A 17,822-nucleotide genomic window follows, 5' to 3' on the forward strand; every position below is an offset into this window, starting at 1 on the left:
TTAATTTCCCATCTGCACTTAAAATTAGGTAAAAAATATTTAAGAATCTAGCAAATTGTAATGTTAAAAAAACTGTTCGTGAATGAACTTCATGACCTGGACAAATAAATCCTGTACCTTTCTCTGGATGGGTGGATTTGTTTGCGTCCCTTTAAAAACCTTTTGTGGAAAATGCCCTATATATGAGAACATGCATATATAGCTTGATATCTATGTAAAGGCAGTCCCATCATCCACCCTCCGTCATCATTCTTCATGTAATAATAATGGATTCATTTCCATCTCTCTCACAAAAAGTCCTCTCATCTCAAGTGCTTGGGCTTCAGTCCAGTCCAAAATTTCATATTCTCAAGCCTAGTGCAACGGAGCTTAAAGGGCAGTCTTGAAGACGCTGTGCTTTCTTTGGTTCGGTAATAAAAAAGGGAGTAAAAAATAAGTAGGGCTGTTTTCCGTTCTCCTAAATATGTAATATTGAAAAGTGGTGGAAAGGTGGATACGTAAGAAGGAGACAGAGAAAGAAGGAAAACTAGCTGGTTGGCTGCGCCACTACAACTTCACTGCTTTACTTTTCTTATCGTCATTGTTGTTGATAGTTTACCTCACTCACTACTTCAGTTCGGGGCCAGTTCGTCAGTTACCAAGCTAAACTTGGTCGAGTTGACCTGAATTCAAAAAGTGGTGCAATGTCGGCCAAAGGATCCACAGCGGAGAAGCAAACGAGTCTAAACTAAACCGAATTAAATTAAATGCATGCACTTTATGCTGTTACGGATAGCAGTTTGTGGTTGGATTTGACTCGAGGTAGGATTTTTTCTCAAAGAAATGTGCAATCTGTAATGCGGTGCAATAATGACATGCAGATCGTGATGTGATTTGGCAAAGGGATGGAGGATGCGTTCTCCTACATACATACTCTAATAAATTGGCATGCAAACATAGGTTCAAGTAGACCACAGACATATTATTAAACGGAATATATACAAGATTTAGCTGCAGTTTTGTTGCAACTGTAATTTTAAGGTGGCAGAAATACAAGTCAGTCTCGCTCAGTTTGCATACACGTACGTGATACGCGTTTATATTAAAGATATGAGAAAAGGAAAGGCAGTCTGATATTCGTGATTATATGGAATGGGGGACGAGTCCCATTGACTATTTTTTTAAAAGAACACATTAATGCATTGTTGAAAAGGAAACGAGATGTCCGTCAATTGAGGATGGACGTCGAAATAAAATCAGGTTAGATCATAAATCTCATGACATATGACTTGGACTAGTATTCAAGCAATATTAGGTCATACCCTACTGACTGATTTGCAATCCGTCCAGAAAATGTTACTGCCTAATTTGTGCATGTGACTTGTGAGTCATAGTTCTGCCAACATGGATGAATATGCTCACAAGTATAATACGTCATATGTTTGTGTATTATGAAATTGGAGTGTAATAAATAATTTCAAAAACCATTTAATTGTTCGAATTAAAAATTGAACAGCATGACTCACTAACTCGCTTGGTAGTACATCACTTATTTGGAAAAGGCTAAACGTTATCAATAAATGCTTGCATATGTAGTGTTGAAATTAGCATTAGTAGGTTAAATTAAGTTTCAAGTGAAATCAGCGGCATATTTTACCTTTAATACGCGCAAAGGTTGAGAATGAACAATAAAATACAGAACAGAATGGGACGACGAACCATTAAGAAAGCCGTTAAATAAAGAAATTATGTGTGACTATTTCCCGTGGACCATTTGTGATTCATAAATAAGTACATTCATATTTACATGTATATGTATGCACTTTCTTTCACCCATTATGTATAAATATTTTAAGGTTCAATGTCACTGTCAGTTATTTATTAATGTCAGATATACTTACATACATACTTACACGCATATATATACTGTATGTCCAATGTCCATGTCATATTAGTGCTTAGGGACATTTAAAATTGAGAAAATTGACAAAAGCTCATCTTAATAGTAGGAAGATCTTGAATTTTTGCCATGATTCACATATTCTGCCCACATATGGAAATATATGTTAGTATGACGCATTTTACAGACACATTGTATAAATTAGAGGACAACTTTCCAATTCTGCAAATAAAATTCAATGGTGAAATTTGTCCCTAAATTATTGCTGATGACTAAGTAAATATGATGGTTTGCAAATATTGAAAAAAGAAACATAAAGCAATTAAGTACGTATTCATAATTTTATGACAGCATCCACTCCCCTCAAACTCACAACTTTGAACATTCTTTGAATAGTAAATATTAACGTAACAGATAAGATGGACCTGACCATCGTCATGTACCCAAACTAATCCTAAATGAAGCACTTTATTGCAATGACGCTGGTATTAACTATTAACTCTGGTGACAGCAATAGAATTATGCATTTTATAAATATGTATGTAGCACCCTCCATGCCTCAAACACACTGTAAAAAGATGATCATTTTAATTGATTGGATAATTGTTCGAGCGAGCACTGTATAATCTTATCAACGGATGAACAATGGTAAAACATATCAACAATCAATCAATGCCACACACCACACGATACAACCGGCCAAGATAACGTACAATAAATATAGACAATTATAAGTAAGGTCGCTTTATTAACTTTCTACACTTTTCCTGGACTGGACAACACACCCGCTGTGCAAGTCATCGCATTAAGTTCAAGCAGCTTGAAAATATTTGTTTTGAATATGGCAAGGCTGTCGTTACAAGTGGTCGGGGTGTTTCTGTGCATGGTTGTCGCCTGCTCGGCGTCTTCAGTCGCAATTTCCCGGAAGACGAATAATCCCATGACCGCATGGCTGGGGGTTAGTCAAACGCGGGGGGTGGTCGCCCCAATTACTCGCTGCGGGGGAGTTGCAACGCCACTCCAATTGCGCATTTCAGGCTGTGAAGGATACTGTCGTTTCCAACCTGGAACGGTGTACGATTGCGAAAAAGATTTTATGCCAAGTTAGTAGTTTTTTCAGAATTTCTTTAAATCATGTTCAAAAATATGCAAAAAACTCTGAGAGGTCATCTCGCGTTAGCGTAACCGCCCTAAATGAAACATATCTTTTAATATTAATTTCGATCAAATGATAAGAAAAATTTCTATTTGTTTTCTAGGCTCGCCGGCTACGTCTCTCTCCCTCAGGGTTGAGGTATGCGCCCGGCCACTGTGTTTTACTATTTTGACCGCAGAGATCCCCAACTCATCGGTGCAGCCAGGTTTCGTCTATACGGCCAAGTAAAATATCAATACTAATAATATTTACTACTTACAACTTAATAAGGTCGTATTATATAAGTAAGTTTGCATAAACAGATACTCTATCGTTCCAAATGACGTCTTCTCCGGACAGACGATCCAATTTTACGCGTACATTTACCACACCGACAGCTCTTTGTTAGAAGTGTGTGTATCCGCAGATGTGGATATTAATTGAATTGAATTAAATAATTGAATTAAATTGAATTGAATTAAATAATTGAATTGAATTGAATTGAATTAAATAATTGAATTAAATTGAATTGAATTAAATAATTGAATTGAATTGAATTGAATTAAATAATTGAATTAAATTGAATTGAATTAAATAATTGAATTAAATTGAATTGAATTAAATAATTGAATTAAATTGAATTGAATTAAATAATTGAATTAAATTGAATTGAATTAAATAATTGAATTAAATTGAATTGAATTAAATAATTGAATTAAATTGAATTGAATAATTGAATTAAATTGAATTGAATTAAATAATTGAATTAAATTGAATTGAATTAAATAATTGAATTAAATAAATTTGAATAATTTGAATTTGTGGGTAATTATAAATCCGTGAACGAGCTTAATTTTTTTTTACAAATTATACTATATGCAGGTTTTGTGTTCAACAAATTCATTAACAAAATTACTATTTATACAAACACCTTTATGACTTTCTCTGCCAGGACCTGGGCTTTGACATCAACAGGGTATCCTTGGTGTTGGAATTTCATGACGGGGAGCAATGGAAATTCTGAAACTTCGGTTCCCATCATCCCCTCCATCGCCTCCTGCAACGCCTCCTCCAACATCGCTTCGTCCATCTCGACATCGTCCAGCTCTATTCCATTCCATTGCATATTCATCCCCTCCCCCATCCCCACCACCCCCAAATAAACGGGCGGAACCCCGAGCCAGGCGAGATGGATGCAGAAACGGATTTCCTGTTCCGAGCAAAGCGACAGGGATACCCACTCCATCCGTTGATTTAAAATATCGAACTTAATCCCTGGTGTCCCAGTCTCAACACCTGGGGTTGCGAATCTCATAGAGAGTGAGGCATGCAGCTGTAAAAAAAAATATGACATGGATTAAATGAACTGTTAAGAGCATCTTAATTTAAAGAATGGAGTTATCTTACAATTCGCAGAGCTTCATCTCTTCTAGCCAGGTCCCTGGTGGCAAAGGATGATGTCGAAATCTGGATGGCAGTTTTCCCACCTTGTTTGAGTAACTTCCCTAGGCTGGTAAGTCCTTCTTCATGGTGGGCGCTTGCTTCATCGGTGCTCTTGACCCCAAAATAAACTGGGATTTGGAGGTCTTCTTCCTCTTTCCGCTCCAGAATCTGGCGACAGATCTCCTCAGCAGTTTGACTTGGATCAAATTGGTCATTGTCGGTTACAATAACTGTGTATGTGTAGTAGGTCGAGGATCTAATTCGTTGTTTGAACTCCTGTACTCGAACCTCCACTTCTTCATGAACAGCTGCTTGACTTATTGGTCGGGTGAGTTTCTCTCGAGAAGAGTGGCCACGTCCTGGGAGTTCAACTTGTTCCATCTTCTCTTTAAGATGCATGGCCTTCGACATGTCAATCACCAGGTCTTCATCCCACCTTGGGTGACGAATCGCGTCACAATCATCACAGGTCTCTTCAAGACAGATCCATTTTACGCCTGTTACTCCTTTTTCGATGATCTCGGCAATAGTTTCGTCATCCAAATTGGCCAGGTTGGACGTCTCTCTGCGAGAGTTCAGGATGTTATATTGTGGCAGACCAGGAACTGGCTCAAATTCCTTGTCAGTCAGTGCCACCTCCTGTTAATAGACAGTTTAATTAAAATCATATTATGGTTGGTCGCAAGAAAAATGAACATACAATCATTCTGGCTTCGAGTCTCCTTATCTTTTCCGTCTTCCGCCGCCAGTCTCCGTGAAAATTAGTGCTATTTAGGAGAATAATAGTTTGTCCTCGACAGGCTGCTTCAGACAGGGGAGTCAGAATTTCGAAGTGGTGGTAGTTAACCAGGGACTGGCAAACTGTTCGTCCAATATACAGCGACAATTGGTTAGGGTTCTTTTTAATAAAGGATCTGATATCCTGTCCCACTTTATACTTGAGACCTAGAACCCCAACTAGGTAGACCGAGTATGGATTTCGATCGAGTAATTCGATCTTAAAGTTCATGTAACCCGTGACCCATTTGAACATCCAGTTCTCCTCTTCTGCAGCTTTAGCCAGGTTACTGGGAGGAAGGGCACGAGGAGTAAAGCCATGGGCTGGTAAAAGAGGATTCTTGTGTTTCAGGAAGCGATCTCTGTAAAACGAGAAATTATCCATAAACGATAAAACTAATGGATAAGGATGAGTTATACCGGAAAATAACTTACGTCAATTGGCGCATCATCTCCACTGGCCGGTGAAATATATATTCATGGTCTGTCAAATCCACTAGATGATTAAATGTCAGCGGACAAAATCGGCAGAGAAGATTTAATCCGCCATCACTGTTCTGACCATAACTAAATGAACATAAACATAAATCATGATAAATCCCAGGACCTGGTTAAAATTTTATATAACGCTGAACGCATACGTTCCACGATTGCTTGACATTAACGGCCGTATTCTTAATGCAAAATTTCCAACCTGAGTGTGAGTGGCCACTCACATTTTGTATTCTTTAACATGGTGAGTGGGAGTGGCCACTCACACTCAGGTTGGAAATTTTGCATTAAGAATACGGCCGTAAGTATCTAGGTAACGCTTCTCCCTTAACGGTTGCGACAAATGGTCGAGTTACAAATGAAATAATTATTTTTAAAGTGATAAAGGTAGTGATAAAGTGTCAAATAATCTTGCATACGTTCTTTTGGATTTTCCATAAAAGTCTGGGTTTCGATGGGAATTCATGTGTCTTCTCAATGACTCCTCATTCCCCAAATAGGCACCGCAAATGTGACAGTTAAAAGTATGCATGCTAGTTGCTACTTCGCTACAAATACAAATAGCACCATAAATTATTAGTTTAGCATAAGCATATATTCATTAATAGCCAGGACCTGGATGAGTAAAATTAAAAACATACTTGTCATTTGTTGCACGATGATATTTTCTCTCATGCTTGTTCCTCTTGTCAGCAGTGTCAAAGTCCTGTCCACATGCCTCGATCGCGCAAGAGTATCTCCCGTTTTCATTAGCTCCCCTGTATATATTTTGGGAGAGGGATTAGTGCATGTTAGGGGTCAACATAAATGACCCAAAACATTTATTACCTGCGAGGAGTGGGGCATATTCCTCCTCTCGAAACACGGCTTCGCTCGTGATCTCTCAAATTACGGGTCGAAATGAATGTCACCCCACACTTATCACACGACAAGTCACTGGAAGAAATAAACACAGTTTAGACAGAAAACCAACCTCAATGAGTAAAGATGATATCTTCAATAATTATATTACTTGTAGCCAGGTCCTGGGAATTGTCAGTCTAAATTAAGTCTTACCTCATAGTGGAAACTAAAGAAAGAAGCCTTTTTTCACACCTGATCCAACCAAAAGAGTCCGTAGAATGTAATTTATGAAAATAAACTTTGAATAATGTAGTAATTTTTTATTTCTTGAATTGTCTTCCAGAGCACAGTTTTTCGTGAAGTTAGTTGAGGGATGGAAATTATGAGCAAACTCTAACTCTTGATCTGTGATTTCATGCTTGTTTGCTTCACTGCATGCAAACGAAAATCGGACGAAACAAAGTGAGTGGTAAAGTGAGAGAGAGAGAAAGGAAAGGAGTTACATTATGAGGCGAGATGAGGCAAAGATACGATTTTCAATCACCACCATCGCCCCGCGAAATTCGGGTCCATGTGAGCAGAACAAAACCAACACAACATTCTCTTTTAAAAATAACAAATTTTAATACATAAATAAAGACACATCAACAAAGTCATCACTGAGTGATCATATGCAAGCCTCTGTAGGTTATTATTATTATTTACTTACCGCTAATTCACTTATGCGGTTTAAAAAAAATATTATATTTTTGTTGATTGTTTGATTTGATTCAGCATGTAAACAAGAAGTAAACGTTTACAACAATTTTATTGTGCCTCTATTTTAGTATGCATAACGAAAATATACATACCTCTTTAGTTTACGCTTTTTAGTGTGTATACAAAAAAACTACCTGCGACAGGACTGGAATGGTGTACAGGAAGTAAAACAAACAACGGATATTCACATCGATAAAGTTAGTCGTAATATACTAAAAGCTAGATAGATAGATAAATATAGGTGCAAACATTAAGGTTTTTATACATATTTCCCGATTGAGTAACTTGGAATATTTGATCACATCACAATAGAATGGCAGGCTTATAGTCAGTTAGTTGTCAAATGTCAACACGTACAAAAACTGAATTGCAATACAGCGAGGCTAACAGTTTACATAGTTCAAGGCAGAAATATGACACAGTTTTCAGGTGGTTCAACAACGACAGATATATGCCTTACAGAATACGACTTACACACGGTGCATCAGTTTTCTTTTGGTCAAAGTACAAATGCACGGCAATACAAGTACATGACGACACAGTCGCAATTCATATGGGTACATTTTAAGTTCACTTATCGTTTATCACGATTATTAGTATGCACGTATTACAAAAGAAATTAAACATCCTAATTAAGCAATTTTCACAAACTTCCAAATTGATAGTCGTTCCCTCCCAGCAGTACGTTTTATCAGCAGAGTTCCTTGGAGTCCATTTGATTTGGCAATTTCATCATTAAGCCAATCTGGGTTATTCCAACTGCTCAAAAGTAAGTAGAGAACGCCGTCCAACCTTAACATTTGTCCAACATTTGATAAAAATGGGGTAATGAATTCATTCCCATCAGGGCCTCCGCTCCAAGATTTTTCCAACAAACCAGACTTGCTATCTTCAGAATTCTCCCCAGGCTGAATTGGAACATATGGTGGATTGCAAACTATGAGGTCAAACGGCTCTCGGAAACACTTTGGAGCAGAGTTTGGTCCATCTTAAAAAAATAAATATTTTCGAAGGATTGATATGATATTACTCCTAATATGAAGCTAAGGAAAATAAATATAGCGTGTTTAAACCAATCATTTAAAAAAGCTTACCCAATAAGATCGGCTGAATTATGAAGTCATCTAATCCGTTTAGTAATGCGTTTGTCTTTGTCAGAAGAGTCGCTTCGGGATTGATCTAATGAATAATATAATTTCAAATTGAAATTTTCAATTATATTTGTGCCCACATTGCACTATAAATTGCATGCAATTAAATAGAACGCTGACGACATTAAGCGTTCAATTACTTAAATACTTCAGTTATTTAAGTCTTCTAAATCACACTATTCACATTATGTATGTACATGTTGAACTTGTCACAACGAATGCCACAGCTATACTACACTGCTTTTAGCTAACGAATTTTGAAGCTACAATGAGAGAAAACTAAACTTACGTCAATTGAGAAGACGCAAGGGGCATAGGAATTCTTATCTTTGAGAACTTTTGCGATAGAAGTCGATAGTATTCCGGATCCACAACCCACTTCCAGAACCAAAATAGGATCCTGGGATCTTGAAGTAAGAAACGTATCTAGGTCCAATTCTAGAGCATCCAACAAGAGAAAGGAGTCTTCGGCGGGTTCATATACCGAAGAGTTCATGTCCATTGGGGTCAATATCGGTGTTTCCATTTCGTAACGGTATTATCGGCTATCAACTCAAAGAAATAAAACGAACACACGCTTGCCTAAACTATACTGACTGGTACTGATTAAATTAAACAAATGAATTGTACTACGATCACGCTACAACCACATTGTTACAATTACGACGATAATAATTATTATGTATCTGTACGCAGCGCTAAATTCTCTACTCTAACTTCAAGTTTTCTAGTTTACGAATCAGTCGTATTTTCTTCTGGTTCTGGTTCTTTTCCAGTTTCAGGAAAATTGTGCTGTTTTTGACTAGAATCAATTACACTTGACAGTGCAGATGCTGACGACGAAGCAACTGGGGATGGCTCAAGGAGAGGTTTCCTTCTTGACGCTTCTTTAACAGCTTGTTCGTGTACCTTGTTTAGTCGTTCCTAATAAAACAAATACAATTAATTTACTGATACATACATATATCTTGCTAAATCATTATTGAGAAAGAGAAAGTACTTGTGCTGCATGAAGAACAGAAGAAATGACATTGATTTTGCCCTTTATAGTTCCCAACCGTGTCACGTATCCGTCCAAGTCAATTGGACAAACTTGTTCTGCGGAGATCACTTTGAGTTGGTCCGTCAGTAGGGCAATTTGTTCAGAAAGTTCTTCTTGACTTCGTCTAACGGGGGATTTAAATATATCGGTAGAATAACATACATACACAGTAATTTAGTAGTAATCAAGATAAGATGAATGCTTTAGACATATTTTCAAACCCACTTTGTGGCGAGAACACCCTGATCAAGCGTTTTTAAAGTTGGTGAAAGCAGTGAGACGATTCCTTCAGCCAATGCGTCTCTGGTTGGATTTGGGGAAGTCAGGTCGTCCTCGTCCAGTGAGGGCTGACTTTTTTCACTGGGCGACCTCCTATTCAGTTGCTGTTCGTCATCAGATGTCGACGTCGCCGTCGCCATTGCCAGAAGGGCACAGCGAATTCCAGACCTTATTCACCTCTATTCGCGAAAAACTTTCACCAAATAACCGGCCACCTACAAAAGTACATGTATTTACATAAAAATATGTAACAATGCAAGATTTAAATTTTTGATTTACTTTATCTTCATAAGAAGAAGTTCTTCTAAAGGACCGACAACTTTGGTGTTGGAAGAGAGAACGGAGAGTGTGCTGAAAAAAGACCCTGACACAAGACACCAATCCTCAAATATAAATAGGACTGGAGTAGTGGTTTCCAATTTATTATTTGTTATTGAATTACGTATGCATTCAATTTCAGAGGAGCGTAAGAGATTGGAAATCTATAATGTTTCTCCCGTCTCTAATAATCTCTCTCGACATCTTCCATCCAAAAACCAGCAAAAGCAATTTGCAATTCCGCAGACGATCTCAATTCTCAGTGAGTCAGTCAGCCCAGTAGTCTCATCTGGGAGAGAGAAAGGTGGATGGATCAGGATTTTGTGAACGCTTTCTCTGGGGCCGTACATAAATATATCTTTCGGATAATTTTTACCCCTTGACTTGTAGCATTAGGATGTCTTGGCCCCTACCTCCCCTCAATTCGATGACATGCCTTTTGCGCAGTCCCTATCGACCACCACCAAACCAAATGCAATTACTATATTGCATGGAAATCAATTTGTCGTCCAAACTTTCTTTCCCCGAGTTTAGTTTTGTTCGTTTGTGACGACGATGACATGACATTTCGAGGTTGGTTTGGCTTGGACATGGGCTTTCAAAAGAAGTTTCAGCTTACTTTACAAACATGTGCATTCCGTATAGCGATGTCTCTCATTCTCATTCACGCAAATTACAGGTGGGGTTGATTGATTGAAATTGGAAATCTAATCATTGAATTCAAGCTTGTCACATTCAAATGGAATAAATGGAAACCATGTACAAACGTCAATCAACCCTCTATTGTATCGTAGTCAAATTATTGTAGGGTTGAAACATTTTATATTTTATATTTTATATATTTTACGACCAATGCGAGCATATCGAATTGCAGATATAAATATGAATGTAAGATTCAAAATAAATAAATATGAATTAAGTTAGATTAAAATGATAACATCTAATCAGAAATCTTCATCACTTGTCCCAGAAATGAATCGTTCCACCATCTCTCTGCACCATCGAGGTTCGTCGCTAGGGGCGTGGTGACCTGCATTTCTCACAACCATGTAGAACAGACCCCCATGTGCCTTCACATAGCCGGAAACCTCTCCTCGTTTCAACTCTCGAACAATTCTCCTCTCCGAGGTTTCAAATTCCGCTTTTCCTTCGAAATTCATTGATCTGATAAAGTTTGCCACTCCCACATGAGGCGTTACCATGTCCATTTGACCCACATAGATTAGTACTCGGTACTTTAGATTCAACAAGGATTCAAGCTCCGACTTGCTAGAACGCTCAAAGTCATCCAAAAGGTCGGCAACGACTCTGGCACTGACATTGTTAAATGGCTGGTCTCCTACGTGGATAAGTTTTCTAGTAGAGGATTGATTTAAAAAGCGAGTGTAATAGTCTCGTTTTTTGTGTATCCTTGTGTCCAAAATTGAGGCAAAGCTTTCATAGCCCGTGACATTTGAGAGGTATGAATTTGGGGAGAAGAGAAGGTCATTTTTAATTCTTTGAGCTTCAGAAAGTTTCCCTTCCGCGTGTAGATTGATGGCGAGCTGTTCCTGTTTTGACATGTAGGCTCTGGCCTGCTCATCAATAATCCCCAGCTGATAATAGTAGTCGGAATAGGAGCTGGTCAGCGTGAGAGGGTCTGTCATGGGCCCACCCATAATGACACCTTTCAAGTTCATGCGAGTGGCGTTGTCCTTCAAGTTTTCTCCGTGAATATGAATGCCAAGACGGGGAATAGTGTTAGCTACAAAGAAGTAAATTTAAAATGTAACAGTAACACACTACAAAAAGACTCAAAAAGTAGCATGTTTCATTGCATGAATACCAGCGTATGATTCTCCAGCAAGGTAAAGTTCCTGCTTAGCAAATTCTGGGAAAAGTGCATAAAACTGTTGCAGAGAAGTGTAGAGATCTCTTACAACGTCTGTCTGACTTTTTGCATAGCCTTCTTCCGAATCCGTGAAACTGAATCCTGTAAGCATCCCAATGTTATGAGCAAAAGAAACACTTAAAACCACGTCTGAATTATACCTGCGCCCACAGGGGAATCAATGTACAACATGTTGTGTCTCCTAGCCCAAGTGTCTTTTCTTACACGAAGGACCAGTTTTGGGATGCGACCACGCTTTTTCACTTTGAAGGGACCATTCTCGACAAAAAAGCCAAACATGGAAGATGTTCCTGGACCTCCATTAAGCCAAACCATGACAGGGGCATCTTCGGGGTCCTCCACCTTAGTACATGCACAAATTTAATGAGGAATATGCCAAGTAACCAGATAAGAACCTACTATTCACGGTCAACTAAAATTTTAATTCGGCGCAATAAATATAATCACATACCATTGCAGGAACGAACCAGAAGAACAAATTGGTGTTGGTCGTTTCATTCACGGTGAAAAAACCTGTGTAGCTTGGAATTCCCTCGAGGCTGTCACGACCCCACTTGACCAGCGCTTCCATTTTTGCCTCCTCCAGTCGCCCCGATTTTATGTACGGGGTCAAAAGCAATCTTGAATTCGAGGTGATATTCTTTTGACCCTTAGTGACACTAGTGACCCCCGCAGATGCAACGCCATTTTGAATTGAGAACAAGACAAAGACAAGACCCCCAAAAAAGGGGACGCATTTCAATGTATTCATATTGAATTAGGAGAAACAATATGCCAATCGGACTGCTACAGCGTCTTGGAAAAACTGATTAAACTTTGAGTTGAAATGTCCCTTTTATTCTGATCTGCAAGTGTGTATTATAGTTTGTGTCAGTATAATGCAGTATTTTTAAAGGTTATTGTCGTCATTCTGTGTACTCATGAAATAATAAATAATCTGTTATTGTGTGCCGTGGTGGTTTACTGATGAATCAGGAACTTGAAATTCCGGAATTGATGCAGAACCATGAAATGTGATTTTACTGGCAAAACGAGTTATAATCAGAGATGATATTGCAATTATATCCATTTTTCAGGCTGGCTAATACATGATGATGCTAAACCAAAGATGAGTCACAAAATTATAAAGGTCACTCACTAGGTTTTGTTGACTCCACAACAAATAAAATTTGGCAAGCGTTTTAAATTTACTAGATCAAGTGACAAAGGTCACATAATACGCTTTGCTAAGCTAAAGTAATCGCAATCTAAATAAACTACCTGATTTTGTCAGAGAATTATACACCCTACCGAGTAAAATGTAAAGTGAGATATTAACAAATCCATATTAATATTCATTTCAACATAAAAGAGTCGACGTTTTATTATCAGAAGTTTAATTAACAATTCAATTTATTCCTTCTGGGCAGCAGCGAGAATTTCAGCTTGTTTAACTGCCTTACGTTCATCACGTCGCTTCCTGGCTTCCTTAACTTTACTTCTACGAGCTTCGGCTTGGTCACTAAAGAACAACGCAATCAATTAATAACAAACCAACACATCACAAAGATCAGACCAAAAATGAAATATTTCTAAACGTACTTCAACATCTTAGATCTGGCATTTTCTGCCTTCTTCTTGTGAATGAATTCCATCAAAACTCGTTTGTTTTTGAATACGTTACCCTTGACTTTGAGGTAAAGGTTCTGATACAGATGGCGATCGATCTTTTTTGCTTCTCTGCAATTGCAAAGCAAAATATAGATACAATAAATATAGATCACAACTAATTAACAATGGTGTGTGTAGCGTTACCTGTATTTCTTAAGGAGGCGACGGAGGACTCTCATTCTCTTGATCCAGAGGAGTTTTTCAGGCATGCGGGCGTTGGCGGTACCTTTCCTCTTTCCGGGGCCACAATGTCTCCCTTTTCGCCTCGCCTCCGTGTTGGCGCGGACGCGTGCTCTCGAGTGAACGGCCACCGGCTTTCTGATGATAAGACCATCCTTGGCCAATTTCCGGATGTACTGTCCTGCACAAAACAAGCATTCAGTATTAATTTAAATTCGACCAACAACACAATTTGCAATTTGTTATCCCAAAACAATAACTCGTCCACTTGTAAACTAAATATTCATCATTACAAAACTCCAAACCAGTAAAACACTAACTCTATATTATTCTTCAAAATTTGCAAAGTTCGTAGTTGATGAAACTCCAAACTGTACTTTTCTCAATACACAATAAAATATTATCGACCCACTTTACTTTCACCACTTAACCAGTCGCAAAAAACGACAAGTAATCATCTCCTACATCTATCCTAAAACATCCCCCTCGATAAAATATGAACATAATTGAAACTTATGACTTACTGGAATTAGCAGCAGAGATCTCGGCCGTTTCATTGGGATCCAACCAGACCTTCTTCTTTCCGCAGCGAAGGACCGAGGCGGCCAACCGCTTCTGCAACTTTAGCGAGCTACTGCTCAAGGGAAGAGCAGAAATAAATATTAATTAGTGGGTGTGGTTTGACCAACGTTTCCAAAAAAACTTACCTCATTGTCGGTCTTTCTCCAACACGTTTTCTTGTCTAAATATCGAGAATTCCGGGAGAATGGGACAAGTAGGCAACAGCCGAGCAGCATGCACGTTCTGCTGATGGTGGTGGAAAAAATCTCCTTTCCTTCGCACAGATGGCACACACGCATGAGCCGGGAAGAAAAATTAAATGTGCCGATGTCAACAAATTCCTCGCACTTTTCTGATTGACAAAAATTTTATATTTTAATTTTTTTTTCAATATCATACTCGAAAAAATAGTAGTAAACTTAAAAATTACAATGAGTGGAGTTAACGTTTCAGTCGAAGTTCCACTGGAAAATCAAGTGTTTGAGATTACCTATGATGGGCAAGAAATACAGCAACCGTAAGTAGATACTAAAAGTTAAAAGTTTGTTAATAATAATAATAATAATAATGTTGATTGTATTTAATTGTGCATCTTGCTTATTCATAATTAGACCTTTGTCCATGTCGGAAAACTTGAGCCGACTCGCTCAACGGATTGATTTTGTTGGGAAGGATGACGAGGTGGGGGGTAGAAATAATTCTGGTGTGGCTGCATCTGCGGCTGGAGAGCCGATGGACGAATCATCTACTTCCGGTGGAGGGACGACACAGGGGAATTCGGAGGAGCAAACATTTAAAACCGCGCCGGCATGGCCTTGGGAGTCGGCTCGTAATAAATTACAGTAAGTTCAAAGTCGGTTGAAACTAGCTTAAGTTAATTGATTTAAGAGTCTCACTATATAATTTAGGACGGCGTTAACAGAACTAAGCGTTCTGGGAGATATTATTTCTATCGCCCAGCAGAAAAAGTACTTGGTGTTGGACCCTGTGTCGGCCGAACCATCAGATCCTAAAGCTGGAGCTGTATTGATATACAAAAAAAGGGTATGTCCATTTATTTTCGGGATTCTGAGCTATGTGCTATGCCTGTGTACTTTGCACAAATTTACTATCTATTGCATATAGACTAATGATTAACATATAGTAGTTCATGTTGATTGTTTGTTTTATAGGGCTTGGCAGCAGCCGCACAAGTGCTAATTAGTGGATCCGAAAGGTTAAGAACATCAATGAATGAAGCTAAATCTAAAACTTCAATTTCTTCTCTGCCCGATTTTCATATTCAATTATTGAGGTTGAGACAGAATTGGAGACTCAGAAAAGTGGGCAATTCCATATTGGGAGACTTGTCGTATCGTACAGCAGGAAGTAGGTTTCCTCAAACAGGAATATTTGAAGTGAAGAAAGCTGAAGATGCGCCAGATGAAACAGATTCCGTAGCAGATGAACCTCCAGCTCCATCATCCTCGGGTGCAGCATCATCATCACAACACCAACAACCTCCATCTACAAAACCTAGCTCTGCCCTAAAAGTTATTGTTCCAAATGAGCTACAGGGAATAGCTTACATTGAAGTTGTCATTCAAAAGGATCAGGAAACTCTGAGCTTTGCAAATATTGGACTACCTTCTCCCTCACCCGCACCTTTGGATGCGTATTGGCAGCAAAGACTAGAGGCTGCACAAAATGTCTTGTTTTGCAAAGAGTTGTTCTCCGTCTTGGCAAGAGAAGCTGTTGCCTTACACTCCCTTCCAATTCCTCCTCTGGTAGTTGGTAGTCAAATAACGGTGACATTATTTCCTGGTATTCTGCTTATCATCAGCCTTTGTCACTCTATAAATGGGAAAACAAGTACTCCTCCCGTTACTCCAAAGTTGGATCACAATCACGTCTTGGAGCACTCTCTTCACCAACTCCTTAGAGAAGTTCATCGTTCAAATTCATGTATACCTCTTCCACATCCTGCAAGTGCGCCCATTGGTGTCTCAAGAAAAAGGCGACTGGCTGGCCCATGTGCATACGATAGACAGACGCTTTTAACAATGACGAAGAAGGATGGAATACTAGAGGAAATTATAAAACAGAGCCAGCATGTTGTACTCAGGCTTCGGACAATGGTGGTTATAGATGCGTTATCGAGGGATATTAAGGATCCATTGATTGTTGCTCATTGGGCTTCTTTGAATGCAGTGACACATACTTGTGTCAGATTAACTCTTGTTTCCTCAGGGTGAGCATACTTTTAATGATTAAAAGCCTACTACTAATTACTTTAGTAGCAGTTTTAGATTCTCATTCATATTATATATTTACATGCACAGGTATGATATGGGAGCAAGAACCCCACTAATGATCCATGTCAAGGAGAAGTCTCTCAAGGCAATTTTAAGGGATGGCAAAGCAATTCACCTGAGCTACGAACCTCAAGAAATTAGAGATCTCATATTAGCACAGGTAGATACACTTTTCTATACAAAATTATTAGTTGTCGTTGAAGGGATTTTATGAAATACTTTATTATAATAAATGTAATATATGTTATAGATTGCTATACACCAAGTTATGGCACTTCAAACCCTCTCGAAGTGCATGGGATGGACTGTCCTTTCGAGCAAGTAAGAGCGTAGTTAGGAAACTAAATATGATACGTAAATTTTTAGTAGTGCATTGTACTTAAGTGTTATAATACAAATTAAATAATTCTGTAGCACCCATCTTGGTGTTGGTACTTGTGAAACGATTGGTAATGCGGCTGGATGTCTATTGAGTTCCCCCAATGGCAAAAGGTACATACTATTGCTTGCATAATATTGGTATGTACATAATGAACTATGGTAAATGGTAATAATTTACTTTCATCATGTTTCAGACAACTAGCTATTCGTTCAAGTCCTCAACTCTACCACTGTGGTATTCAAGTATTCATTGGCTACCCACCAAACTCTGTAGTTGAAGGTATTGGAGAAATATTTGACGACCAGACATCTGACTTGAATCAACCCTCCCTAGACGACGGGACAACCGATTTCGGATCTGGAATTGTTTACAAATCCGTAAAATTAGACAGACTTGAAGGGAAGCACTTTTTAAATAAGATCGAAATGTTAATGGCTGTTTTAGGCGATTTGGAATAATGCATTGAAGCTAAAGTTCAATAAAAAGTTTCATTTTTAAATCAAAATTGTGAAAAATTGTGAAAAATATCAAGTGATCACGCATTGTATTAAAATGGATAAATAATAATCTTCCAGTAATATGCTATGAAATATTATAAATATTACAATAATGTGTTGCATTTTTTAGTACCAATATTTTTAAATCTCAAGATCTCACAATAATATGTTGATCTCATGAAATTCTTATTTTCTGACATCTTGAACTCGTCATCTTTGTTCTTGGCACTGGAGGATTCGTCCACCATT

General features: G+C 38.3%; 7 protein-coding genes and 2 long non-coding RNA genes across 10 annotated transcripts; 4 read left to right on the forward strand and 5 right to left on the reverse strand.

Annotated features, from left to right (window-relative positions):
* Positions 1–2,621: 2,621 nt before the first annotated feature.
* LOC110844726 lies at positions 2,622–3,543 on the forward strand. Its single transcript, XM_022091000.2, has 3 exons — positions 2,622–2,982; positions 3,139–3,259; positions 3,338–3,543. Exons 1-3 carry the CDS (start codon positions 2,721–2,723, stop codon positions 3,456–3,458), a joined length of 504 nt encoding a protein of 167 aa, XP_021946692.1. The 5' UTR covers positions 2,622–2,720; the 3' UTR covers positions 3,459–3,543.
* A 300-nt stretch (positions 3,544–3,843) lies between these two features.
* Positions 3,844–6,915, reverse strand: LOC118434449. Its single transcript, XM_035848036.1, has 8 exons — positions 6,783–6,915; positions 6,555–6,662; positions 6,368–6,484; positions 6,146–6,274; positions 5,670–5,801; positions 5,158–5,596; positions 4,422–5,096; positions 3,844–4,347 (listed from the first exon to the last, which is right to left on the reverse strand). The coding sequence occupies exons 1-8, from the start codon at positions 6,785–6,787 to the stop codon at positions 3,934–3,936; spliced, it is 2,019 nt and encodes a 672-aa protein (XP_035703929.1). The 5' UTR covers positions 6,788–6,915; the 3' UTR covers positions 3,844–3,933.
* LOC118434451 lies at positions 4,431–7,631 on the forward strand. Of its 2 annotated transcripts, none has more exons than XR_004834037.1 (2): positions 4,431–4,527; positions 6,913–7,631. It is a non-coding gene; the product is annotated as an uncharacterized LOC118434451 (long non-coding RNA). The 2 variants fall into 2 exon arrangements; XR_004834036.1 differs by lacking the exon at positions 4,431–4,527 and adding an exon at positions 6,722–6,838.
* On the reverse strand, positions 7,339–9,038 carry LOC110844867 (methyltransferase N6AMT1-like). Its single transcript, XM_022091192.2, has 3 exons — positions 8,769–9,038; positions 8,423–8,507; positions 7,339–8,316 (listed from the first exon to the last, which is right to left on the reverse strand). The coding sequence occupies exons 1-3, from the start codon at positions 9,003–9,005 to the stop codon at positions 7,961–7,963; spliced, it is 678 nt and encodes a 225-aa protein (XP_021946884.1). The 5' UTR covers positions 9,006–9,038; the 3' UTR covers positions 7,339–7,960.
* Positions 7,957–8,421, forward strand: LOC118434450. Its single transcript, XR_004834035.1, has 2 exons — positions 7,957–8,097; positions 8,176–8,421. It is a non-coding gene; the product is annotated as an uncharacterized LOC118434450 (long non-coding RNA).
* LOC110844868 (SNAPIN protein homolog) lies at positions 9,034–10,731 on the reverse strand. Its single transcript, XM_022091193.2, has 4 exons — positions 10,080–10,731; positions 9,747–10,015; positions 9,480–9,645; positions 9,034–9,403 (listed from the first exon to the last, which is right to left on the reverse strand). The coding sequence occupies exons 2-4, from the start codon at positions 9,938–9,940 to the stop codon at positions 9,212–9,214; spliced, it is 552 nt and encodes a 183-aa protein (XP_021946885.1). The 5' UTR covers positions 9,941–10,015; positions 10,080–10,731; the 3' UTR covers positions 9,034–9,211.
* Positions 10,732–10,923: 192 nt separating this feature from the next.
* On the reverse strand, positions 10,924–12,824 carry LOC110843171 (venom serine carboxypeptidase). The gene is made up of 4 exons (XM_022089120.2): positions 12,461–12,824; positions 12,150–12,351; positions 11,944–12,090; positions 10,924–11,862 (listed from the first exon to the last, which is right to left on the reverse strand). The coding sequence occupies exons 1-4, from the start codon at positions 12,758–12,760 to the stop codon at positions 11,063–11,065; spliced, it is 1,449 nt and encodes a 482-aa protein (XP_021944812.1). The 5' UTR covers positions 12,761–12,824; the 3' UTR covers positions 10,924–11,062.
* A 518-nt stretch (positions 12,825–13,342) lies between these two features.
* LOC110843132 (60S ribosomal protein L19) lies at positions 13,343–14,689 on the reverse strand. Its single transcript, XM_022089065.2, has 5 exons — positions 14,547–14,689; positions 14,364–14,473; positions 13,804–14,020; positions 13,591–13,728; positions 13,343–13,510 (listed from the first exon to the last, which is right to left on the reverse strand). The coding sequence occupies exons 1-5, from the start codon at positions 14,549–14,551 to the stop codon at positions 13,402–13,404; spliced, it is 579 nt and encodes a 192-aa protein (XP_021944757.1). The 5' UTR covers positions 14,552–14,689; the 3' UTR covers positions 13,343–13,401.
* Positions 14,689–17,675, forward strand: LOC110843181 (mediator of RNA polymerase II transcription subunit 17). The gene is made up of 8 exons (XM_022089133.2): positions 14,689–14,917; positions 15,012–15,242; positions 15,309–15,444; positions 15,573–16,630; positions 16,722–16,854; positions 16,945–17,015; positions 17,109–17,186; positions 17,270–17,675. The coding sequence occupies exons 1-8, from the start codon at positions 14,832–14,834 to the stop codon at positions 17,532–17,534; spliced, it is 2,058 nt and encodes a 685-aa protein (XP_021944825.1). The 5' UTR covers positions 14,689–14,831; the 3' UTR covers positions 17,535–17,675.
* The last annotated feature ends 147 nt before the right edge of the window (positions 17,676–17,822 follow it).

The sequence above is a fragment of the Folsomia candida genome, unplaced genomic scaffold (genome assembly GCF_002217175.1).
Source record: "Folsomia candida strain VU population unplaced genomic scaffold, ASM221717v1 Fcan01_Sc002, whole genome shotgun sequence".
NCBI classification, from domain to species: domain Eukaryota; kingdom Metazoa; phylum Arthropoda; class Collembola; order Entomobryomorpha; family Isotomidae; genus Folsomia; species Folsomia candida.